The 27,229-nt window shown below is 37.5% G+C and overlaps 2 protein-coding genes and 1 long non-coding RNA gene across 8 annotated transcripts in view; all 3 read left to right on the top strand.

Annotated features, from left to right (window-relative positions):
* wdfy3 (WD repeat and FYVE domain containing 3) overlaps positions 1 to 6,460 on the top strand; it is a 139,613-nt gene extending 133,153 nt beyond the window's left edge. For all 6 annotated transcript variants that reach the window (XM_038288125.1, XM_038288124.1, XM_038288121.1 and 3 more), the window contains 2 exons: positions 3,896 to 4,093; positions 5,199 to 6,460. In XM_038288125.1, the coding sequence (XP_038144053.1) occupies positions 3,896 to 4,093; positions 5,199 to 5,319 (319 nt within the window). In that variant the 3' untranslated portion in view covers positions 5,320 to 6,460. The remainder of the gene's footprint in view (positions 1 to 3,895; positions 4,094 to 5,198) is intronic.
* Positions 6,461 to 12,714: 6,254 nt separating this feature from the next.
* Positions 12,715 to 27,229, top strand: part of cds1 (CDP-diacylglycerol synthase (phosphatidate cytidylyltransferase) 1) — a 37,444-nt gene continuing 22,929 nt past the window's right edge. The window contains exon 1 of the mRNA XM_038288113.1: positions 12,715 to 13,058. Coding sequence (XP_038144041.1) covers positions 12,984 to 13,058 — 75 coding nt within the window. The 5' untranslated portion in view covers positions 12,715 to 12,983. The remainder of the gene's footprint in view (positions 13,059 to 27,229) is intronic.
* Positions 19,988 to 20,615, top strand: LOC119785433. Its single transcript, XR_005281035.1, has 2 exons — positions 19,988 to 20,046; positions 20,506 to 20,615. It is a non-coding gene; the product is annotated as an uncharacterized LOC119785433 (long non-coding RNA).

Here is a 27,229-nt window from a genome sequence, read left to right as displayed (position 1 = left end):
AATTTTTTTCGTTAAAATTTAGTATTTTTGGTCAATAGCTCCCAGATCATGTGACCTATTGACGCAAAATCACTTGGAAATTGTTCTACTAGTCTCTGTAGATGGGGCACACTCACTTGATTTTCATTTTAACTCTTTTTTTTTTTTTTTACCAATTTTTTTCGTTAAAAATTAGTATTTTTGGTCAATAGCTCCCAGGTCATGTGACCTATTGACCCAAAATCAGTGTGAAATTGTTCTACTAGTCTCTGTAGATGGGACACACTCATTTGTTTTTCATTTTAACTCTTTTTATATTTTTTTACCAATTTTTTTTGTTAAAATTTAGTATTTTTGGTCAATAGCTCCCAGGTCATGTGACCTATTGACCCAAAATCAGTGTGAAATTGTTCTACTAGTCTCTGTAGATGGGACACACTCATTTGTTTTTCATTTTAACTCTTTTTATATTTTTTTACCAATTTTTTTTGTTAAAATTTAGTATTTTTGGTCAATAGCTCCCAGGTCATGTGACCTATTGACCCAAAATCAGTGTGAAATTGTTCTACTAGTCTCTGTAGATTGGGCACACTTATTTGTTTTTCATTTTAACTCTTTTTTTATATTTTTTACCAATTTTCTTAGTTAAAATTTAGTATTTTTGGTCAATAGCTCCCAGGTCATGTGACCTATTGACCCAAAATCAGTGTGAAATTGTTCTACTAGTCTCTGTAGATTGGGCACACTTATTTGTTTTTCATTTTAACTCTTTTTCTGTTTTTTAGCAATTTTTTAAGTTAAAATTGAGTATTTTTCTTCAATAGCTCCCAGGTCATGTGACCTATTGACCCAAAATCAGTGTGAAATTGTTCTACTAGTCTCTGTAGATGGGGCACACTTATTTGTTTTTCATTTTAACTCTTTTTCTGTTTTTTAGCAATTTTTTAAGTTAAAATTGAGTATTTTTCTTCAATAGCTCCCAGGTCATGTGACCTATTGACCCAAAATCAGTGTGAAATTGTTCTACTAGTCTCTGTAGATGGGGCACACTCATTTGATTTTCATTTTAACTCTTTTTTTATTTTTTTACCAATTTTTTTAGTTAAAATTGAGTATTTTTGGTCAATAGCTCCCAGGTCATGTGACCTATTGACCCAAAATCAGTGTGAAATTGTTCTACTAGTCTCTGTAGATGGGGCACACTCATTTGATTTTCATTTTAACTCTTTTTTAATTTTTTTTACCAATTGTTTTAGTTAAAATTGAGTATTTTTGGTCAATAGCTCCCAGGTCATGGGACCTATTGACCCAAAATCAGTGTGAATTGTTGGGTCCCCCCTTACATGGGCCCACCACCCGTGAGAGGGGCCATAAGGGTCGTATGCAATGTGTGTTGGCCGGGGGAGGGGACCCTGGTGGTCCGATCCTCGGCTGCAGAAGCTGGCTCTTGGGATGTGGAATGTCACCTCGCTGGTGGGAAGGGACCGGAGCTAGTGTGTGAGGCTGAGAGGTTCCGGCTAGAAATAGTCTGTCTCACCTCGACGTATGGTTCTGGTTCTGGAACCAGTCTCCTTGAGAGGGGCTGGACATACTTCCACTCTGGAGTTGCCCACAGTGAGAGGCGCTGGGCAGGAGTGGGCATACTTGTTGCCCCCCATCTCGGCGCCTGTACGTTGGGGTTCATCCCGGTGAACGAGAGGGCTCCGCCTAAGGGTGGGGGGACAGGTTCTGACTGTTGTCTGTGCTAACATGCCCCTCCTGGGGACTCCCTTGTTCTGCTGGGAGACTTCAACGCTCACGTGGGCAATGACAGTGAGACCTGGAGGGGCATGGTTGGGAGGAATGGTCACCCCGATCTGAACTCGAGTGGTGTTCTGTTGTTGGACTTCTGTGCTCGTCATGGATTGTCCATAACGAACACCATGTTCAAGCATAAGGGTGTCCATATGTGGTAAAAAATAAAAAAAGAGTTAAAATGCAAAACAAATGAGTGTGCCCCATCTACAGAGACTAGTAGAACAATTTCACACTGATTTTGGGTCAATAGGTCACATGACCTGGGAGCTATTGACCAAAAATACTCAATTTTAACTTAAAAAATTGCTAAAATATAGAAAAAGAGTTAAAATGAAAATCAAATGAGTGTGCCCCATCTACAGAGACTAGTAGAACAATTTCACACTGATTTTGGGTCAATAGGTCACATGACTTGGGAGCTATTGACCAAAAATACTCAATTTTAACTTAAAAAATTGCTAAAATATAGAAAAAGAGTTAAAATGAAAATCAAATGAGTGTGCCCCATCTACAGAGACTAGTAGAACAATTTCACACTGATTTTGGGTCAATAGGTCACATGACTTGGGAGCTATTGACCAAAAATACTCAATTTTAACTTAAAAAATTGCTAAAAAATAAAAAAAAGAGTTAAAATGAAAATCAAATGAGTGTGCCCCATCTACAGAGACTAGTAGAACAATTTCACACTGATTTTGGGTCAATAGGTCACATGACCTGGGAGCTATTGAAGAAAAATACTCAATTTTAACTTAAAAAATTGCTAAAAAATAGAAAAAGAGTTAAAATGAAAAACAAATAAGTGTGCCCCATCTACAGAGACTAGTAGAACAATTTCACACTGATTTTGGGTCAATAGGTCACATGACCTGGGAGCTATTGACCAAAAATACTCAATTTTAACTTAAAAAATTGCTAAAATATAGAAAAAGAGTTAAAATGAAAATCAAATGAGTGTGCCCCATCTACAGAGACTAGTAGAACAATTTCACACTGATTTTGCATCAATAGGTCACATGACCTGGGAGCTATTGACCAAAAATACTCAATTTTAACTTAAAAAAATTGGTAAAAAAAAAAAAAAAAAAACGATCTCAATATAATGAGATACTATCTCATTATATTGAGTTACTATCTCATTATAATGAGATAGTAACTCAATATAATGAGATAGTAACTCAATATAATGAGATACTATCTCATTATATTGAGTTACTATCTCATTATAATGAGATACTATCTCATTATATTGAGTTACTATCTCATTATATTGAGATAGTTTTTTTTTTTTTTTCTTACAGCGTGGCGGAAACGGGCTTCCATATCTCAGCGATCATTTTGAGTCCAGTAAAAAAAAAATTCAGTTAGTAGCAGCCAATCAGAAGTCAGGTTTGTATGGAAGCAGCTATAGTCCCGCCCACCGAGTTTGATGGGTGAAGTTGACATTTTTAAAGGATTTCATGATGAATCTGCAGCGCCGATGGCATCAAATAAATACATAAATGTGAAATAAATTAGTGAAATGATGAAATATAAATTAACCTATTTTTTAAAATGACATTTAACTATTGATTGCCATAAGTTAGACATTTATATTTAATTATATAATTGGAAATTTAGCTATGCATTTAATTTTATAATTCATAATTTAATGTTACATTTAATTGTTTATTGCTGTATTTCATAGAAGGACCGTTTAATTATTTGAGGAAACATTTAATAAAATGTTTATTTATTTAAATGTAAAATTTAATTATCTTATGGTAGATTTGTTTTATTTTGTGTTTCATTTAATTAGTCATGTATTTAATGGTCTATTAAATAAATAAATGGTACATTTCTTTATTTCATTATACATTTATTTATTTTAAGTTTGATTTAAAATAATCATTAGATTTTTTTAATGGTGTATTAAATGAATAGATGGTACATTTAATTATTGAATGGGCCATTTAATGGTGCATGTATTTATTCATAGTACATATAATTATTTTATTTTATAGCTCAACCAGTTTGTTAAGCTGTTGTTGGTATATCCATCCTGTGGCAAAGGTTCATATTTGTTTCCCTTATCTTCCATTAATCACTGCTGTGTTTCCCTGCTTCCTCCTTCCTACAGGGACCACAGCAAGATCCTGGTTGGCGACGGCCGCGGTCGGGTGTTTATCTGGTCTGTGAGCGACCAGCCTGGCCGCTCGGCGGCTGACCATTGGGTGAAGGACGACGTGGTGGACAGCTGCTCTGGCTGCACGGTCCGCTTCTCCTTAACAGAGCGACGCCACCACTGCAGGAACTGCGGGCAGCTCTTCTGTCAGAGGTAAGACGATTACCCATCACAGTTCTCACAGGCTTTGTTCTTTTGATCCACTGATCCTCTGGTCTTAAAGGACATTTAGGAGCTTTAAAGTTAATCTTTATCTACTCCTGTTTTTAACCTTTATCATGTTGGAAAGCCCACCTGTATCCCAACTTTAAACTATCTAGCTTCAGTTTGAGCCTTTTTCAGGGTTTCCGCAGGTCATTAAAAATCATTATCTCATTTAAGTATTATCTTTTAAATTAAGGCCTGAATTGGCATTAAAATTTATTAAATGTGACAATTGTGGCATTTAAAATGCTTTATTTAAAAAAAAAAAGGGTTATGAAAACATTTTTTACAGATCTATATCTTGATATGTTTACGGTTGATCATAAAGCCGTATTTTCAGAAAAGAAGCTTGAGAAAAAGCTAGAGAATCGGAAAATGCTAATTTCAACAAAAGTGGCTGGAAAGCGAGGAATGCGGGACATGGCTGCAGCCTGTCGACCGTAAAGATGACGGAGGATTTCGCCGTGTTATATATGAGAGTCATGGGTACTTGTTGATAGCATTAAAATTATTTCTAAGAGCATTAAAAAGCATTAAAATACAGTTACTAATTCCTGTATAAACCCTGTTTTTGCTAAAACAGCTAAAACCATCAAGTAAAAAATACTTACACCCAAAATAAATCTCTAGTATTTTCCCCTCGCTGAACAATAACTTAACCACACAATATTTCACCTGAAATAAACAAAATGGAATGACTAAATGAATCAGATGAGCTTTTAAAAATGCAAATCTGCCTAAACCAGCTTTGCTGCCGTGCTAGATTTTATTCTTCTTATGATTCAGTCGAAGACCGACAAGATCTTTCTAAGGACTTGATTTTTTTTGTGGCTTTTTTGGTTTTGGTGCACCTCAGGGCTTTCTAATTGCCTTTTGTTATTTTGTATTTAATTTATGTTAAAAAGGTAATAAATTAGGTTTCTTTTTTATTGGTATTGTACATTGTTGGGGGTTAGTAGAAATAGAGAGAAACATTTGCAAATGCAGTAAGAAAGAGGCAAGAGTTGGAGCTGGTAATGGAAAAACCTCCACGTTTTGTTGCCTTGTGTTGCAGGTGCAGTCGCTTCCAATCTGAAATCAAAAGGCTGAAGATTTCCTCTCCCGTGCGAGTGTGTCAGAACTGCTACTACAACCTTCAGCATGAGCGCAGTGTCGACGACGGCGGCAGAAACTGAGCCCCGCCTCTTTTACATCTGCCTCTGTTTGGGGAGCAACCGCTTAAAGAGTGCTTCATCCCTCCATCTGCCCTCCATGTAATATATAAACATCCCCGAATCCAACCTTTCTAACCCTCTCAAATGTAAGAATGTTTAGTTTGCATGGAGATGGGAGCCGGATCAAAAGGAAAATGTGGGAAAGAAACTCAGCCATCACTTTAACCACAAGCACTCATCATCAGGAGGAAAAGAGAGCAAAGAGGCTCGTCTGAATCAATCACGCGCCATTTTCACTTAGCAGCGGGAGCAGATATCGTCCTTCAGTCACGGGAAACAGTAAAAGACTTGTTTATAGTGTAAATACTTAACCACGGCCTTTTTAACTCTGGAAACACGATGGAAATTTAAGTTCTTTAGGAAAACAAGAGCTTGCTTGTAACTAAGCGATGTGACTAACCACTCCTTGCTTTAAAAGAAAAACAACAGATTGTGTGTAACCTGCGTCACAAGCCACAGCGATTCCAGAGATGGAGGGAGATGAATGTCAAAAGTTTTTAGTCTGTGGGTCGAGGTATGCAAAAATCTTTTTTTTATACTCAATTAATTTCCACATGATGTTGTTTACAAGATTTAAGCGAGATGGATCATAGAATTACCCTTTTTTTTTTTTTGCCAAATAGAACTTATCTCCTCTGTCCTTATATGTTTTCCATTTGGAGGATCTTTATCATGGTTGCTGCTGCTTTCTCTGAAGACTAGATGCTATCAGTTTAAACTGTCAACATATCACTCAGTTTTGTTTCTTCTGTTTGTAGGAGTTCTTCAAAAAGCCTGACATTTTTGTTTTTTCACATTGCCATGAAAGTAGCTTTTAAAATGCACATAGAAAAAGGGGCATCTTAGTTTTTTTCACATTAAAAAAACCTTTACATGTATTCAGCTCTCAACACAAGCTGTGTTGGCTACTGCTCCAGCTGCAGCCAAATTTAAAAGCATACATAAAAGATCCATCATTAATATGTTTTATCTAAATAGCTTGGACAAAAACCGCTGTGTTCAAAAATGTATGGGTTATCGTACTCTGTTATGAAGTGATCCTGAATAAGTTTATTGTGGTCGAATGTTGTCGTCCTAGCACAGCAGACATGGAGAAGGGAATTTTAAATATTCCTTTAAACCAAATAATGATTTAAAAATCATTATTTGGTAACTTCTATCAGTTCAAAGTTATCCAAAAACAGGAAAGGTTGCCACATTTTAACAAATTTTTTTTTATTAAATACAGTGTTTATTCCACTAATGTCCCGTTTTTAAATTTGAAATTAAAGAACAAAATTTGATGAATCCCCAGCTTATCCATAGTTATACTTGTGATGATGTTTTATTTAGTTTACATTGTTTTGAAATTTTATTTGCTCTGAGTTGGATCTGACAGGTACAACGGTTTGCTGATGACAAAACCATATTTTTTAAACATTAAGTAATCCACCATCTGGACTTTTAAAGCTAAAAAACTTTTGGTTACTAATCCCAGGTTCGGACCAATGATTATAACTATGAGGTGAAGAGTGAGTGAGAACAAATTCCAGTGAGGAACTTCCAAAGCCGGACGTCAGAACAGAGCCTCTGCTCAGGTGATTCAGGTATTTCATCAGGTTGAGTCTCTTTGGAGGTTTTACGGTACTTGACCTTTCCTACTATTAGAAGACCAGGGTAAAAAAAATAAAAAATTGCTGGTGAGACCATACATCTATTTTGTAGTACAGACATCTTGCGATCCTTCAGAATAAACTGAAGATTGTCGCCATCTTTAAGTGTTATCACCATACCAATAATAAGGAAAGCTAAAGATAATTTAACCCAAAAAGTTATGATCTGGGGTCTGCAACCTGTGATTTTGGAGCCTCATTAGGCTCTTTGAACTCTTTGGTGGCAAAAAACATAATAGCAAATATAACAAGTGACTGTGAAATGTTTTAGATGTAGAGTTAATAAAAGGACAAGAGTTTAAATGTTTTATCTGTATTTTTTTTCATTCCTTATCTGCTTTGGATTTACAAAAGGACACTAATGATATGTGCTCCGTGTTTATTTTACATAAATATTAACATTTTATATAAAACATGAAAATAGAAATTTTATTTTAATACTTTCTCTGTGTTCATATTAATAAATTTATTTTTTTTTCTTTCAAAGGTACCTGCAGGTTTTGTATCTCTAGAGCAGGGGTCTATAAACCTGCTGCTCCTGAGCTGTAAGTGACTCTTTGGATTTTTAAAAATGATTTGAAGAACCAACTAATGGGTCTAAATAGAGATATTTTTTAATTCTGGTTTAATATTATAACACTTTACTACAGAATAACCCTAAAATTACCATTAGGTTGGAAACTGAGGGTTATGTTGCTTGACCCTTTAAAGAAATGAAGAAATGAAATTGCTTTTGTTAAAAATTGAGAACAAATATAAAGATACAATTGGCATTTATAAAATCTTTTTAAAGATTGTGTAATGTTTTGAACATTTCTTTCAGCGGAACTGAGGGTTAAAAGTTCAAAGTGCCCCTTTGGATTTTGAAGGTTGCAGATCCCTCATCTAGACCATTTTCCTTTACAGGATAGAAACAGTTCTTTGGATTAGAAAGATGACCCCTAATCCAAATCTAACATAATCCCACATTTAATTTTGTCTGCCGTTTATTTTTTTACTTTAGATGAGCTGTTTTATTGCAGTGTGTGATTCAGCAGTTTGATGTCAAGAATCTGGTTAAATGTTTTTATTTTATTTATTTTCATTTTATTTTCCATACCTTTCGTTTTTTTTAATCCGTTTCCTGTTGTTATCAGTGTCCTTTTAATGCTTCAGCTTTACATTCAGTGAAAGCTTGTTTTGGAGAAATCCGATCTCCCACAGATCCCAACTATTCGTCATAAAGTCACTCATTCCTGTTACCTTTGGTTGTTTCCGTACTGTAGCTCATAGTGCAATCATTATCATCACCGTGGTGACGCCATCGCTCCAAAAAAAGGCCGAGTTCCTTTGCACAAACAAAACAAAAAAAAACGAGCAAAAAGAAATCAGGAGTTTTTACTGCAGCAGGTTTACGTTTTCATTTCAATAGAGAGGTGCATTTCACTGCAGATAAATGAACTGTACAGAGAATTTATGCAATTATAACTGCGTTTAGATTTTTTTTTATGATTTCAGCAAGTTTTGTTACTTGTTGCATGTTTTATTAACACAGCTGACTTTCTGTGTCAGTGTATTGTACATGTTAGATTGTTTTTTTTTTTTGTTGTTGTTGTTTTGTTTTTTTGCTGGAATTATGCTTTTTAACTCTGAGGCATTGTCTGATGAACAGCCGACCGACACAGATCCCATCCCCGGCTCCGGGTGGACTTTTGTACTCTTTACGAAAGAAAAAAAAACAACAACTATGAACTGATTATGAAATAAAGAAGAAAAACCTGACTTATTTTGGTGGTCTTGTATTAGACTGCGTTACTACAGTATCTGGTGTGCAATCTGTGATAGCTGAATGTTCCTTGTATCTTTGTGTTCACTACATCCTACAAAAGAAAAATGGAAAAACAAAAAAAAAGTAGAGTAACATCCACGTCCCTGTTACAGGAGCAAAATGGTTCAATAATGCAATAGAGCCGGCACTTATTCTTTTTCATTTGAGTTCAATAAATAATTGCTGTTTACCACCAAAGGTCCTTGTTTCTGATTTCATTTTCCCATCTGGGACCCCTGGCCCCCAGCTAATAAAGGGGTGTTAACAAAGATATTAACATCAGACGGGGGTATACAGTATAAGCAATATTGCAGATGTTACTGTAGTACCAGAATTGCTTGTGTTTATTGGCCAGGGGTGGTAAAATTGATAAGGAAGCCCAAAGACGCACATAAGAAAAAACAAATCTGGATAAGTAAAGTTCCACCGGTTTTTTGTTAGTTATTTTTCTGCCCTGAAAGGTAAAAAAAAAAAAAAAAAAGAGATTTAATGGCTAATTTTTGCATTTCTTTGCATTTGTAACACTCTGTTCTGCCACTAGAGGCGCTAAAGTGAAAGCACATACCTTCACTAACAGGTGTATTCTTCATATGTTTGATGTTCAGAGGCTTTGTTTCTAAGAATTAGTGCCCAGTCGTTCAACTTGACTATTTCAAAGCATAATAAGGTAAAATATACTGTGCATTTATTGGACAAGGTATGTGGTTGTATAAACCAAAGGATGAAAAAGTCTGACTTCAGGTATTAAACCTCTTTGTGGTATGTTTCCTCAGTTTATCCATATATATATATATTGGATTTAATATAAAATCTAAACTGTTTTCAGATTTCCGCTTCAAGGAAACCTTAGTATCAGTATGTGAGTATGCATACACAGGGGTGTGTTAAAAACTGAATTTACTTTAGGGCATCACAGCCTCTAGGAGTAATAGATATTGATGTAAAGACGGGGATGCTCCTTAATTTAAGTTAAAGGACACACCTTTAGAAATGTTCTCCTTTTGACTTTGTCCACAGAATATTTCCCCAAAGGTGCTGAGGATCTTCTATATTTCAATTAGAAGTCTTGAAGCCTGATAAATGGGTTTCTAACCCTTTACCAGATTATGCTGATAGAGAGGTTCTGTTCATGGGGATTTTATGATTTTTATTGCAATAATTGGGTCAAGTTAACCAAAGAAGTTTGGCTCTTCAGCGTTAATATAAATAAATGCATGTTTGTATGGGCTGCTCAGTAGCGCAGCAAGAAGGTTGCAGGTTCGAATCCCGGCCCGGGATGGAGACTTTCTGCATGGAGTTTGAATGTTTCCCCGTCAGAAGATGGATGGATGGATGGCATGTTTGTACAGTTAATCAAGGCCTGGTAGGTTCAGTAGGCTTTTTTTTTTTTTTTTTTTTTTTACCTTAAGAACCAAATTATGAGAAAAAAAAAACATCTTGCATTTGATCTTATTAATTCTGATTTAAGAGTTTGGCTCAGCTACATACAACATTTAACTGTGACAAAACCAATCAAAAGAAGTTGTGTTTCCTATGACTAATGCAGTGTTTAAACAATCACAACTCATGTTGTATGATTTTTTTTAGATTTTATCACATCATGTGCTTTAGGATTTTATTTTGTAAACGTATTTATTTATAGCTAAAGCACATACAGATTTCCATCAGGAAACACAGAAGAGACATGGTAGAAATTAAATTTCATTATGTTTTGGGTTTGAATTTTAATACAGCATATTAAACTCTCTAAAATGCAGGATGTATATGTGGTTTTTCTAGCATTTGTTTGAAAAATCCAGCACTTTTCTGGTTTAAATGATGCAACATTAGCCAAAAGCATGATACTACCCCCAACATGCTTAGCATGGAGCATGTGATGCGGTTAAAGGCAGGACTCTAGTAGAATGTATGAAAATGTCCTGTTCATTTTGCAGAACTTGTAAGTTTCAATAATTCAAATGTGTAAATTGATTAACTAATACTGAAAACTATATTGTATTGAACTGAGTTATAATCTGTACAGCTTGATCAGGAATGCTTAATGTGTTTTCTTCTGGATTGGATCTTTCAGTTCAGTTCAGTTTTTTTTATTCCTTTAGATATTATTTGGAGCAATATGAGGAAATCTGAGTATAACTGCTGCATTTAAAGAAGTCAGTCCTTAACTGAACAGCTTTTATCTTTAGTTTATTTTATGTTTTATGCAGAATGTGTGTCTGTGTTCTGAAGTCATTTTTCACTGCTTGTTACTGCAGAGAGAGAAGCCAAGCAGGTTAACCCAGTATGAACTGAATGGAGGGTGAGTCTGCAGCAGTGGATAAAGTAAAAAAAAATAAAAACATACTCACACCGGAACTAAGATTTCCTGCACCTCAAAGTAAAACAAATCCTCCAATAGTGCATATTTACTAAATCTATAATGCCCAAATGTACCACAGTTAATAAAATAGCACAAATGTGATCATTTAATGGCCTCTAAGGTTAAATAGGTACAAATGAAAGTATGCAATTCTATTTTATCTATCTTTTTGCAGTATATTATATAATTATAATAGGGGAATTTAATATTCAGCATTTTTAAGCTGTCTGTGATTTTACTATTCACTATTATGAAATTAAGTCCCCAGTGTGCAAGTTTAATAAAAATCTGTTTACACTGGATCAATTAAGAAATGATTTCCATTCAGAGTAAAGTACAAAAAAGTTAATTAATATTGAAAATCACTGTGGATAGACGAAAAGGTCTGAACAATAAACTGAATTATTGTGGCCCGCAGAGAATGAAAAGAAACAACTTGTAGAAAAATACAAATAGAATTTTGAACTCAGACATGTCATGTACTTTATACTATTTTGTTCCAGTGCCACGATGATCAGCCCATGTTTCTGCTAACATGTTTAATACTCCAAATCAGCCTTTATAGTGATAGACTGTTTGTGGTTTTGGCTCAGTTGTCTTTTCTGGATCATGCTCCCTACATTCGCTGTCACAGCACAGTAATACCAATTCATTAAAAGTCACCTGCTGCTGAAAAATGAAACAGACATCTAGGTGCATGTCCTAGATATATCTGTCAAACACCAACTATAGCTGCAATTCACAGTTTTGGAGCCTCCACTAAATTTCTGAATGATTTCCCATTTACTTTCACTTCTGTTTCTACTACAGATTTACCTTCCACATGACTTTCCTTTAATATGATGAATGCTAAACTGTGTGGGCAGCCAGCTTATTCATTAATGGCCCAAGTGTGTCTTTCTGTTTTTGGGGGTTGAGTGAATATCTGTTAAACAACTGTCCTCCTCATGTTAGTGTTGCACCGATGCCCGATACCTGGATCATGGCTTTGTCAAGCTGCTGCCTACCTTTGTGAAAGAGGAAAAAGACAAATACAAAGTGAATCAAGTAGAAGTTTTTATTGCCTACCTGGAATGGTTGACAATAGTTGAATAAACTTTTGGCTCATAAAATGGTATCGGTGCCCTATTTGTTGGTACTCGCCTATACCAATACCACCATTTTAGAGCTGGATCGGGGCCCCGCACGATACTGGTATCGGTGCAACACTACCTTAAACATTTCTGACTTAAAAAGCAAATTTTTGGTCTACTGTTTTATTTTAAAATCCCGTGGTCCTGGGTAGTTGAATTTGACAGAGTCTTAGTTATTATAAAAATGTAAGAAATAGGCAAAATCTAACTCTTTGTGATGACGACTGTTGCTTTTCCTAATTATAGTTAAATAATTATTGTTAGAGTTAAATAAAACAAATGAACAATTTAGTTACTTAGCTTAGTTATTAGTTTATTATTCTCGCCTAAACTGTAATTTTACAGATTTTTTTTAGCTTTTATTTTTAAAGAGCCTACCGGAAGTAGTTTGTCTATATATTCCGTGTCTTCGCACCAGCAGGAGGAGAAGCAGGGACTGCGGTGGTAAACAAACAGGTATAGAAGCGGCCCCGCACAGCGGAGCTCTTCTGTCGCCAACGGTTGACTTTCAGGGAATTTGACCTCCTTCACGGACCGCGGAGGAATTCAAACCGGTTCTAAAATCCCCCCGAACTCCGACTGCCGAGACTCCAAGGTTCGCCCTCCCCACCTCCCTGCCCTGTGAGTCGGCTTATGTGACACATTAGCGTCCCGGGGGGCGAGACGAGCGAAACATGACTGAGCTGAGGAAGCGAGGCGGCGGCCGCGGAGGAGGAGACCCGGACACCGCCGAGAATATCAGCGACAAGGTGAGCTACACCTTTCGGCTGGAAGGAGACACTAGTATCACCGTTTGGGAAACCGGTCCCGGCTGGTTGTTGTTGTCGGACAGCAGGGTTAGCCGGGCTAGTTAGCTGTCCGGTTAATCCAGCTTCAGCCGCAGGGAAACGGCTCTGAGTGGGACGATCAGCTGCATGTCACGGCTGAGTGCCTTCAGGTGGACTCTGAAATGTCAGGTTCATTTTAATTTTGAAAAGGAATCTTTGAATTTAACACCGTGAAGTAATCTTTGATTAAATTAATCAATTAAAACACGACCTAATTAAATGCTCTGATTGATAAGAAGCCTTCTATATCTTTTTAACCCTTTATAGGGCAGGTTATTTTTTGATCACTTACAAATGGAGTCCCCCCCCCTCCCTCAGTGAGGTCTAGAAGCACCAGATCTATATGCAGCCATTTAGCAAAGATACTTCTACATGGCTGTACATCTGTACATCTTATTTTGGCATTTGACCAATTAGATGAGACCTTGAATGATATATTACCTGCTGTAAATTAAGTTAAAAAAAATATAAAAATAAATAACAAGCCAAGAAAAAAGGTAAAAAGCTTGTCGAAAAGTTAAAAGCTAAAGTTAAAAAGTTAATAAGCTTAGTCAACAATTATATTTAGTGTTATAACCTAAAAAAATGTAAGTGCCAGTATCAGCATTAATGCCTACGGAAGAGGATTAGGGCCACTGGGGGAAAAAAAGTTAACTCATTTTTAAATGTCTGTATATGTGTGTGTGTATATGTATGTATGTATATATATACATAACATTATTATGGGGAAAAAAGTCAGAATTTTGACTTTAATCTCAGATTTCTGACTTTTTTTCTCAGAATTCTGACCTTAATCTCAGAATTGTGGATCTTATTGTAGATGGGCACCATGAAGGAAGAGATGTGGGAGCACTGAGCTTCACTGACAAAGATGTGAGTTGTTTGGTAGGGCCAGTGACACATTGGTGGAAAATTACCGAATTAAGCTACTTTTTACGTGCATGAGGGATCCCTGGTGATGCTATTTCATTAATGGAAGAGCAGAAGGTGATTAAAACAAGAGAGCTAGGTTAGTCTCTGAAACAGACATGGTTATGGCTTGATGCTAACATGTTTGTTAGCTGTCAGATTTCAGTCAGAATTCTGACTTTTTTCTCATATTATACTGAAATATAATTAAAAAATCAGTTAACTTTTTCAATTTTTTCAGTGACCCTAATCCTCTTCCATAAGTGCGTCTAAGGTTATGTTGTACAAAAAAAATGGATTTCTCACTCTGTTTTTCATTAATTTCTTATAGACGCGCTTTTGTTATTTTTCAATACATTGACATGACATTTTGCCAGCAAAATGTATAATAAGGTCCTGTCCTGGATTCCAATAACACTATTGGCTTGAACACTGGAAGAATTTTAAATATAGATTAGTCATTTTTTTCTTAAAATAAATGCATTTGTTCTTAGATTGAGGAGATAAAAGAAACATTTAAAACATTTAAAAGCTTTTCCAGATAAATAATCTGAACAAGAAAGAACAGATTCATATCCACTTCAGATTAAATCTGGTTAAGTTTTCAATTAGTGCACTGATTGCAGGTTTTTGCCAATTCTCAATGTTTAAAAAACCTGACAGGCCGATTAATTCCAGTTTTGACCGGTACCAATGTTTTCATTCTTATCTTACTGAAATACATTAATAAATACCCTTAAAAAACAATAACTTCTGAATGAACTTTTCTGGAATGTAAATCACAGTTTAGAGCATTGGCAGTGGGTGATTTTCAGACCTTTGCATGGGTGGATAAGATTGTTGGAAAACATCAGCTTTACATCTAAGTATCGGTCGATCACAGACCTCCTGAAATTGAGGAAATCAAGACAGATCAATTGACCGGCAGATACAGTAAATCGATGCATCCTACTTTTTTATGTTTTAGGAAATTTTATTATGACCAGATGATTGGATAAAATTTAGGCAATATCCACCTGTCCTTTCTATTCCATAGTATTGTTTTTACATTTGGGTCGAACACTGAGAATCTCTGATAAGCTTCTCTCTCTTGGAACTTTGGCTCATTCCTGCCGTCCAAACTGCTGAGGTTTGCTGAGCATCTCTCACATTCTCAGCTCTTTAGATTTTCCAGCCTTCTTGCCACTTTGGAACTATAATTAAGGCCAATTTATGCTTATGACACATAGCCTCTGCAACCGTCAAATCTGTCTCTGTACGCGACCACGCCCCCCGAGCAGAGGCTCTACTGTGATTGGTCCTTGGTATGCCTTGGTCCTTGGTATCTGTGTGGTCGTCCCTCTTGATTCGGTGCCTCGGCGCGCCATTTTTAAAAACCAGAGGAATAACTACAAAAGACATCCTACATGTCCTCCTTTGTCTTTTTGCAAACTCCATTAACAGAACCTGTTCCTCTTCAATTTCTAGCAACTCTAGATCCATCTCTGTGACAGTGATATCTTGCAGACGCGCCATTGTTGTTTTGGAAGATAAACACTCCCACTGGTGCCGCCGAAGTTCTTGCGAGTTCTCGAATAGGCTCCCCCTTGCGCTTTGGCGGGAAACTGCTGTGTCCAAAGAAATTCCAGACCGACGGTGCAGAAGAATACCTGCAAAACTGGTTCGCTATCAGACCCAAGCGACATTTGATGTGTGCGGTTGCAGAAGTATAATCCGCCCTTTAGGGTCATTGCAGTGTAAGCGGTGCGCTTTTGCTCTGAGAAGGTTGCAAGCATCCGGTTCGATCCCCACAGCCAGGACTCTCTGTTTAATAATAAGACCCTTAACCCCACACTGCTCCCCTGGCACCCCACAATGGCAGCCCACTGCTTCCCAAGGGGATGGGTTAAATGTAGAGAGTGAATTTCTCCATTGTGAGATCAATAAAATTTAATTTCTATCCTTTTTCTATATGTGTAGTTCCTACTAAAGTCCATATTTTCATTTGGCTGCTTAAACACTTTAAGCGTTCCTTCCTTAAGATAGCATCTATTCTGTGAAGCATAGAAGACTCTCCTCCTTCAGAACATCCCGTAATATAAAAGTAGAGCAATAATTTCCTCCACCTTTCCTGCCCATGTGGGCACTAGGCTGTTTTCACTGTTCATATAAACACAAGGTGTCCTGCCTTCATTCTGAACCTATCTTCATCCTGAGGAGTATAATAGCTGATTTAATATCCGCTCGTACTTCGATCTAACCATTTGAGCAGTAGACGTGATATTTTCATGCAGATGTGGGCCAAATATTGGCAATAACCCACTGATATTGTGGCTAAATTCATTTGATTTTTCAGTGATGTCAATATGAGGGAGTAGTTTTTTTTTTTAAACTGTTCTTTAAAAAAAAACAAAAACAAAAAAACATTGAGGTAATTTAACTCAGATGAAGGGATTTTAACCAATCAGTAAACAATAGATGGATTCATAGCATCGTCACAATTTTAAAGGCGTGATGGGTTAAGAGAAGGTGGAAATTTTAACACAAAAATTTCTGCATATTTCCATTATTTTTTTTTTTTTGGCATTTGGAAAATTGGGATATTTTCGGTTATCCTAGCTCGACTGAAGCACTTTTAGAAAGCAACCCAGACCATCTTTAAGGGTTAAGAAAAGTTTGTTTTTTTTCCACTGAAAGAAATGTTTTTGATGGGATTAGATGGGGATTCAAACCAAACCAGTCAGCTGCCTTTATAGGTCTAATTATCTTCTTGTAGTCACTTGAAAACATGGTAGAACTTGAATTTCAACTTTAACAGGGTTTGAGAGTTTAGCTGTGATCCATAGTAAAGCGCGTTGGGCAAGACGTTTCTAGATTCAAGCAGAGCCGACTACATCAAGGTGTTCCAGTTGTTACTTTAGTGTGAATCCTCCACTTTTTTATTGGGAAATGGTTGCAGATTAGAGGAAATGGACTCTGCGGTTAGGAGATGCTTAACTTGGGGATTTTAACTTGTTTCAAAGCAAAGTTTCTCATCGTTTCTCACTGGCGAGACTCAGGACGTGTTTTTGGGGCGTGTAGACGATTACTTTGCTTTGGTTCACACCCTGCAGCTAAATCCCAAATGAACCTTTTTCACATTTACAGGGTGGAAAAAAAAAAGTTTTGCATTGGTGATCAATACAAGTGTTATTATTTTAATGTTGATTCTTTAGGCCTATATCTATTATCTTTCTCCTTTAACAATATTAAAAATTACCCAATAATAACAAACATAACACAAGCCTAAATCTAAACTGCTGATTGTGCTAATGAATCGGTGTCAGCTAGGGGTGAGTATTGGCATCATTGATATACAATACGCATCAGGATACTTGGGTCCCAATACGCCATTTTATCTATAATATCACTAATATATAGTGATATTTCTATATCATTAAATATTCCAATATTTTTCCCAGTTATTAAAATTAAATGTTTAGATAAAAAAGCAAATGCTCTAAATGTTCATCAGAAGATATTGATCATTTAATTATTTGGTATCCATGTTGTCAGTCCACGTCTTCCACTGTTATTACCTCAACTACCGATATTGCGCTGCGGCGCACAGTAAACGGCTCCTCTGCGCTATCTGCCAGTGGCGGTGCAAAGAGATCCCATTTTCCCTCATTGTTTTTAGGTAAAAATGGTTAGTTTTTTAAAAATCGATATTAGGAGCTGAAATATCAATATTATATCGGGTAGCCGAAAATCACTATATATCGCCAAAAATATTTTTCCCAGGGTTAGGGGGATAAATAAAAACTTCCAGTCTTTTCTCTAACTAACCTTTAAAAACCCGAAATTTATCTTGATTCCAGATGTGTAGTTAAAGGAATAGTACACCCAAAACATGATTAGCCTTCATTTTCTACTCACCTCCATGCTGAACAACACTCTGGAGTACTTTTTTGATATCTCAAATGCATCTGGAGATCTGGGAGGCTTCTTGCTGTCTGCTGACATTCAAATAATGGAGGTCCATGGCGCCCGAGACAGAAAGGTCCATAAAAGTCCACAAAAACGTGTCAATATTCCTCCATGCTGCTCGTCCAATGTAATCCAAGTGTCCTGAGTGGGTAGCATCCAGAATTTACTCGAAACGAAGTCATTTAGAATGTTTTTAGAGCATAAACAGTAGTGTATAGGATTTCCTAATAGCGCCCCCATGCGCGCTCACGATTCTACGGAAGCCGGCAGACCAAACCGGAAGAAAGTGCGCATTCAGCGTCTGGTCTGCCGATAATGCAAGCGTAGAAGAAGAAATGTGCTGTTTACCTGTGCAAAGAAAGAAACAACGAAAGAAAAATGTCTGAGGACTTCAGTGTTGAGGAAGAGCATGAGTTCTTTGCCGAGCTGAATGCGCTGGTTTGGTCTGCCGGCTTCCGTAGAATCGTGAGCGCGCATGGGGGCGCTATTAGGAAATCCTATACACTACTGTTTATGCTCTAAAAACATTCTAAATGACTTCGTTTCGAGTAAATTCTGGATGCTACCCACTCAGGACACTTGGATTACATTGGACGAGCAGTATGGAGGAATATTGACACGTTTTTGTGGACTTTTATGGACCTTTCTGTCTCGGGCGCCATGGACCTCCATTATTTGAATGTCAGCAGACAGCAAGAAGCCTCCCAGATCTCCAGATGCATTTGAGATATCAAAAAAGTACTCCAGAGTGTTGTTCAGCATGGAGGTGAGTAGAAAATGAAGGCTAATCATGTTTTGGGTGTACTATTCCTTTAACTGTTATGTTTTTTTTTGTTTTGTTTTTTTGTTTGGCTTGATTAAAATGACCTGAAGGAAGATTCACCCAGACTTGAGGGGCAGATGCTTTGGAATAAAACAGAGGACGTTTAGCAGACAGGGGTCAAAGGAATTTGTATTAAAGAAACAATCAGAGCTTGAATAGCAGCCCACCGTTCCCAGTTTTTCCTGATCCAGCACTATTGATTTCTGTGATGTGCTTTGAACTCCCACCTGGCTTTGTTTCTAGCTGAAAGCTTCTTATTGCTTCAAGCTGCAGTTTGTCAGAGAAAAGCAGAGCTGTCAAAAAGGGAGCCGTTGCTCTGATTGAGTCATTCAGGTCAGTGTTTGCTGCTGATTATCCTCCCTCCCTCAGGATTAGGAAACCTGTGTGGGCTGTAGTTTAATCAGATTGGTCCTTTAGTATCCCAACCATTGAAAGGCATCTGATGGACTGAAACCTAGATGCTAAATCAGACTGTTTCCAAAGCACCTGAAACTCTTTTTCCAAATAAAAATAAGGAAAATAGAGTCTATCCAAACCCTGCTGCTGTGTTAAGGCTTCATAGGGTGATCAATTGTTAACAAACATCTTCTATGGGGCCAAAAATGGTAGCTTTAATATTTGCAAATGTGTGTGGAGAGTTGTGTGTCTGTATCTCGATTTGTGTGTGTGCAGTGGGATTTGAAAATGTGTAAATAAATCTGTAAATGTGTGAGTAGATTTGTGTGTCTGTACAACAATCTGCAAATGTGTAAAACTACTTGTGTGTAATCCGTTTTGCAAATGTGTAAAAAATCCACAAATCTGTATTCAGATCTGCAAATGTGTACTGAGATTTGCAAATGTGTAAAAAATCCACAAATCTGTATTCAGATCTGCAAATGTGTACTGAGACTTGCAAATGTGTAGATCAATCTGTAAGCACACACAGAGACACTTGTGTCTGAAGTATTTTCGCTTCAAGACCCAGAAATACTGACAAATCATTGGTTACAAGTCAAGCGGTTTTTCGGTTGGCTCTCTTTACACACGTGATTTTTGCTACTCTTCTGCCGCGTGAGATGCACAAATGTGTAGAAGGATTTGTATGTGTATTTTCGCGATTTGTAACCCCTTGCGCAGGCTCACATGCTGCCCTGACCGCAGGCTCGCAGGCTCACAGACAACCTCTACCTTTTTTTTTCCTCCGCTGCGGGAGTTGACGTGACAAGGATGATATATTGATACCATTCAGTAAGGAAAAAATTTAATCTATTATTAAACAAAAGGTTACGGAAAGATGGCAGAAGCTGTGGGAAGAGCATATAACTGGAAGTTGGCTTTATAGTATTCAAAGGAAAATTGGTGAAATGAGGAGAACGGAAAGGAATAAAAAATAGGTTATATCTAGATTAAGTTTCGGAAACACGGGGTTAAATGGAAACTTATTTAGAATGGGAACAGGAGGTTGTGGTTTTTGTTATCAAGGGGAGACGGTGGAGCATGTTTTGTTGTTTTGTTATAAATATTCTATGGAGAGAAGGGTTACAAGAAAATAAATTACAGTTAAATATACAAGATATTTTGGGGGGGGGGGGAATCTACTTATGATTATTTTTGTAATTTGATAAACAATCCTGAAAAAACGAAATTGGTAGAAAGGATATAAGTTTATTTATGTAAATATTGTTAATATTTATTTTTATTTTTCAGTGGGAAAATACATAGCATCCCGATCCACACTCCACTGAAGTAGATGGTGGTAATGCACATCATAAAGTTGCTTGCCAACCGCCATAAAACAGAAGCAGAAGAAGAAGAAACAGTTTTACTAATGCAAACTATAGGAAAAATTTAAGAAATATACTTACAGAAAGCTGACGGGATTCCATTGCTCTCAACTTAGCAGGTACAACCCCTAGGACCCCAGTCACGTCACGTACTGTACAATACCGCCAACTGGTGGTATGTGGCTGTATGTGAAGCAAGTTGTGCTGAACTGCCGCAGCAGAGAGAGGCTGTCTGTGAGCCTGCGAGCCTGCGGTCAGGGCAGCATGTGAGCCTGCGCAAGGGGTTACAAATCGCGAAAATACACATACAAATCCTTCTACGCATTTGTGCATCTCACGCGGCAGAAGAGTAGCAAAAATCACATGTGTAAAGAGAGCCAACCAAAAAAACGCTTGACTTGTAACCAATGATTTGTCTGTATTTCTGGGTCTTGAAGCGAAAATACTTCAGACACAAGTGTCTCTGTGTGTGCTTACAGATTGATCTACACATTTGCAAGTCTCAGTACACATTTGCAGATCTGAATACAGATTTGTGGATTTTTTACACATTTGCAAAACGGATTACACACAAGTAGTTTTACACATTTGCAGATTGTTGTACAGACACACAAATCTCCTCACACATTTACAGATTTATTTACACATTTTCAAATCCCACTGCACACACACAAATCAAGATATAGACACACAACTCTCCACACACATTTGCAAATATTAAAGCTACCATTTTGGCCCCATAATCTTCTAAAAGACCAAGGAACACAGCAGACAGGTTAGAGCGAAGGTTGTGATGAACTTTCAAGCAGGTTCAGGCTTTAAACATTGTATAGATCTCTCTTCAATCCATCCTTTATGGATGAGTTTATAATGAGAACGCTAGTTTCTCTTAAATTTTACATCCATCTCAGAGATGTTGGAAAAATACAAAGGAAGGAACTCTGATTAGGTTAGCCCGTGGTCTGATTTCTGATTCTCACGCTGTGCTCATTGAGAGAAACATGGTGGGGGAACCATTATGCTGTGTGAGTGCTAGACTTGATGAGAAGATGGATGGAGTTAAAAACAGGCCAGTCCTGAAAACAAATGAAAAAAACCTGTTAGAGGACCTTTGAGAAAGAGCCTAGGTGGAGTTAAAGGTTAAGAAAGACGTTTCCTCTCAGAGCCGCAGGAATAGAATGACATCATTCTATTCTTATAGGTGTCAGAAATATGCAGTGTTTGTGTTGCAGCATAGCAGACGGATGAAGCCTTCCTAGGAGTCCCACCCTATGACCTCCTGCAGTAGAGGAACAAATCACTCTAGCAATGTATAAATGGGCTATATTAGGGGTGGAACGGTTCACAAAATCCACGGTTCGGTTCAGTTCACGGTTTCGTGGTCACGGTTTTCGGTTCGGTTCGGTATATGTTCATTGTTACACCGAAAGAAAAAAAAAATTTAATTAATACAATTTTTTTTTTTTTTTTAATTAATGAAAAAATCCCCAAAAAATTATGAATTGTAATCATTTTTAATGATTCGCGGAAACCATGGATAATTTCCGCATGTTTTGCTGCTTTGAATTTATTCATCTCGCGCATGCTCTCTACCATCTCCAAGGAACTCAGAGCGGAGCGGACGGAAGCCACAGCGGAGGCTGTATGCTTTGCTCTGAGCAGCCGGTCTGGAGCGCAGCGGGGCGGGGCGGAGCGCTGACGGAGTATGTGGGATTTCGGGGTTAGCATGACATGTTGCTCATGTTGCTGTTAGCATAAACAAAACGTGTTGCACAATGCTTGCACACTGTTGCACTTTTATCCACAACTTTCTTTCCGCCGTCATCGTAGGTGACTCTAAATGCAAAGTGGTCCCATACAGCAGACCTATAAAGTGCTGCTGGCGCGTCTTCCAACTCCTGTTCCTTCCCACTCGCCATACCCACACAATTCTCCATAACAACAAATTTTTTTCTGCTGTTTCGCTTCTTCTTCTTCTTGTTTACTACTGGTGGTTGGCTTTGGTCACAGTACCACCACCTTCTGCTCTGGAGTGTAAACGCTTCGCCTATGAGAAAAAGGAGCAGCGCATGAACCGAACGTAACACACGCGAACCGAACCGAGACAGTCGAACTGAACGGTTCGGACGGTTTTCAAATCCGTTCCATCCCTAGGCTATATATAATAATAAAAAATTAAATTTTTAATTTAATTTAACTATATTGCTCTCACATTGGAGAAATTTCCTTTTTCCTTTAACCCATCCCCTTGGGGAGCAGTAGGCTGCCATCGTGGGGCAGCCAGGGAAGCAATCGGGGGTTAAGGGTCTTGCTCAGAGACCCAGAGTGGCATTCAATGGGAGTGGGGCTCCCACAGACTGCCACTGTAGAACCTCAGGATTCCAAGCTCATTGCTTAACCACTAGGCTGCCACTCCCCCTATAATAATACCATAGTGTACTCAAGTGGTGGCTTAGCAGAGTGGTTCCTAACCCTGGTCCTCGGGGAGCCCTGCCCTGCATATTTTAGATATGTCTTTGTTCTAGGGCTCTTCTATTGCAAGTAAGTGCTGCAGGTTGTGAGAGGCTGATCGCCTCTTGTTACCCCCTGTACACTACACGGCGCACGATGTATGATCAGGCTGAAAGCCCGATAGAAAAATTCTTGCATGACTTGAAAGTCAGCCCGAAAAGGGCAAAAAAAATCGTACAGTGTAAGCCCGGCGTAAGACTTCCTGCACAAAGACAGATGGATGGATTTGTTTATAAATAATCAGTATCTCTGGAGAGTGTGATAAATTTATTTGTATGCTTTATGCTCCTTTTTATCTGGTAATTAGATGCATATTGAATCTGAGTGGCTACTGATGATGTGTATCTGGTGGAGCTGTGGCTATAGAGTAGAGGATTGCCGTTGTCTTAACCGGGCTTCTTTCTTAATTGACCTCTGTATTCACCCTCACATTAATCTTCCTCTCTGATAAACCTGCGCCTGTTACATTTCATTTTTGAATACTATCTGTGGCTTCTTTTATTGAAATGTGAAGATGTAGGTTTTTTTTTGTTGTTTTTATTTTATTATTATTATTATTTTTTATTAAAAAAGAAAAGAATAATAAAAAAAAGAATAGAGATGTCAAGGTGGTGATATTAACCCCTTGACTTAATCTACTTATCCTAGTGATAAGAAGTAGATTAAATTGAATGGTGCCCATTGAAGGCCTAGGTACCATATGCACCGCCTGCTGCTGTATTTTAATTCAATTCAGTTTATTTTTATAGCGCCAGTTCACAACACATCACTTCAAAGAACTTTACAGAGACAATTCAACCAGATCATACAGTAAAACTGATCCTAAGTTTTCTATGCTGAGTTTCTACAAAAATCATCATGAACCTAGAAAAAAAAGAAGCAACTCAATCATGTGACAAAGTGGAAGAAATCAGTTTTAAAGAAAGTAATTAATTTTTTGAGCATTCCGTCACTAGTCAGAGGAACATTATTCTAACTCCAGTCATCGGCCGATCGGCTGGTTCATCACTAATGAGAGCTGTATCTGGTTTGAGGTCAGGTCATTATCAAAGCCAGTATTTATCAAGAAGTTATTTTCTTTGAACTGCTTTTCAGCATAACATCAACTCATCCAGTTTGGACACAGAGATAAAATATATATCCCTGCTGTTAAATAACGCTTGTGATATCTGTCCTTTTTCCTCCTTTCTCCTTCCTCCTGTAGGGAGGAGGAAGTAGGTGAGTAGAAAAGCATTCCTCCTCAGTCATCTGACAGTCAGGGGTTTGTTTCTGTATCAACATTTTTACAAATCTACCTGCCTTCATGTTTTCTTACCCGTGTTGTTGTGTGCAAAGATTTTAGATGCTAACCCCCAAGCCTGAGGTCACGGGAAAAGGAGCTAAAAGGTTGCAGTTTGAGGAAGATTTTAATGTTATTCTGTAGTCTTATAGATCCCTCAGTAGCTAAATGTCAAGAGACAAAGTAAATGTGTTCTATTGAAACATGGAATAGGTATGTTGGAGCAATCTTGACTGTTATTCATCTGTTTAGTTGGATATCTTACTGCTATTCTAAAGGTCTCTTATGCATCTTTGCATTTTATGATGTCAGTGATGGGATAACGCTCTGCTGACTGCAGGATTTCATCCATCTGACCTTCTAAAACACCTTAAGGTGACATTTCAATGAACTCAATTAAAGATGATGAAACCAACGTTTGATATTATGTAAAATGCATGAACTGGCTTCCTGTTCCTTGATCTATGATCTCACCTTATAGCTCTGCTCACATCAGCACACGGTTTTTGTAACTGGACACACGATGAGTGACCAAAGTGAGACTAGTTTAGATTTTAAAAGATCTTTTTACATCAAGACATTATTTCTTTTGCTATTCTGATGTTTTCTTCTGGTATTTTGCACTTTTTTGAACAGGGATACATAATTAAACATGCCTGTTATGTAGGATTTGCTGTTGTTCATTGTTCATGTACCCAGACACCTGTTCTGTAGCTGTTTTTTTTTTTTTTTTTTACACATTTCTTACAGCTTTGTGTCTAACATCTGTGTTATGTACTTACTTGTTTATATGTTTTTAATGCAATAACATAACTGAAAACCATTACTGATCCGCAGTCAGATTCTTGTGCATTACTATGGAGATGTTTTTGTGGAAATTAAACCAACTTTGGTGACATTTTGTCAAAAATGAGCAAGAAAAAGTCCTACTGTCCAGGCAGTGAGTGGTCTTTGTCATTATTTCCACTTGAGCACAGAGGCAGCCGTCAGATACTGATGCATTTCCTATTTTAGTCAATCTAAAATGGCCATGTACTCCTCTAACCTGCAGGCGTGCTTTATAACCCAAGCAGAAACCCACATCACACCCCCGCTACACCTCCCCACAAGACTTCTTTCCCTTTCTGTGGACTTAAAGCTCTGTAATTGAACCCTGATGACCCCTTTCAACCACACTTGGCACCATTTGAGTAAAAGAGCCCATTAAAGGTTAAAAAAAAGACGACGAGCAACAGAGAGGTTCTCTGGGTTAAAAAGGAAACCTGACACAGAAATAGAAGTGCAGCTGATTTCAACCCGCCATGTTAATGATTGTATCTCAAGAAAAACTTCTATTTAAATGTCAATTTATTAGCTCCACTTTGCGTTAATGTTTGTCTTAAAGTCCACTCTGATAATGCTTATTGAGAAATAACATTGTTATAAACTTTAAAGTGCTGACATTAAGCATTGTTTCTAACTTGTTTAAAGTTCCTCGTCATACAAAGTTTATATTATTATTATTTTATTATTATTACTTAATGTTTGCAGAACAATTAGACTCGGTTCCTGGAATGCTGCCTCATGTTGTTGCCATAGAGATACATTTCCTTGGAGGATGCTGCTGGTCCTGATGTCTAAAGCTTTAGTAGCATCAGCAGTGCAGAACACTTGATGCTTCAGTCAGAAAGTTAGAAGGGAAAGCTTTCTTTTGCAACTGAAAATAACGTATATGATACTGCAGCTTTTTAATGTCATTTTGCTTTAAGTTAATTTTTGTTTTCTAAAACCTTTTGAAGTAACATTGTTCGATGTGATATTCTTTAGCTGTTTTACCGCCTAGTTTAATGAGGTTCTCCAGAGCTGGTTGCTGGTTCCTCGTCAGGTCAGCCTCCAGATGGTTTCCTGATCAACGGTCCAAACTTTTGCTGTTTAGAGTAGGGCTGCAGCTCATGATTTTGCTATTTTAATCTGTTGACTATTTTTTTCTAACTCTATGGATTCATAATCTGATAGCAAATGATAAATGTATGCATTTATTGCACAGTCTCACCTTTTATTCCCTTTTTTGAATTGTATTCTCTTTCTGCTATTTTATTGTCATTATGCTCTAATTAACAAATAAGTTTAATTTACTTCAGGATTATTTCAGTAATCACCATTAATCCACTATTTCAGTCCCAGTCCTGATCTTTTTATTTACTTTCCACTTCTTGTCTTCTGACATGGTGCTCCATCATATCCATCATCAGGGCAGACTGGTCATTACTAGATTATATCAGATGTTTTGGAAGATGTTTTTATTAGAGGTGGTTTTGATTCTCTTCGGTTCTTTATTTGTGTGTAAAATGGTCAAAAATCCCAGCTTTTAACGAGAAAAAAAACGACACAGATCCTATCAGGATATCTAACTGTTTGCACCACTCAGAAGTCCCTGCAGCTTTTAGCTTTACTCTTGATGCTCCAAAGAATCCCAATGAGGGTTCAGCTTTGCCCTCATCTGGGCAAACATCTGTTTAATTGTTTTAACTTTAGTTTAACTTTTGGGCATGCAGGTGGCGCCGCGGTTAGCAAGCACGACCCATGTATGGAGGCCTTGGTCCTCTAAGCGGGCGACCCACGTTCGATTCCAACCTGTGGTCCTTTGCCGCATGTCTCTCCCCCTCTCTCATGCCCCCTTTCCTGTCAGCCTACTATCGAAAAAACTAGCCATTAGTGCCGCAAAAAAAAAAAAAAAAAACAAATAAACAAAAAAAAAAACTTGAATTTAACTTTTAAACATCCGACCATTAGTTGGCAGCACACCGCTAAGAGCCTATTATTCAGCTGCCCTGTACTACCTGCAGCTGAGCACAAAATCTCATCTTCCAGAGCTATA

The sequence above is a fragment of the Cyprinodon tularosa genome, unplaced genomic scaffold (assembly GCF_016077235.1).
Source record: "Cyprinodon tularosa strain WSP-4 unplaced genomic scaffold, ASM1607723v1 ctg249, whole genome shotgun sequence".
In the NCBI taxonomy this organism is placed as follows: domain Eukaryota; kingdom Metazoa; phylum Chordata; class Actinopteri; order Cyprinodontiformes; family Cyprinodontidae; genus Cyprinodon; species Cyprinodon tularosa.
Note: the sequence above shows the minus strand (reverse complement) of the source record. Positions and strands in the feature narration are given on the sequence as shown.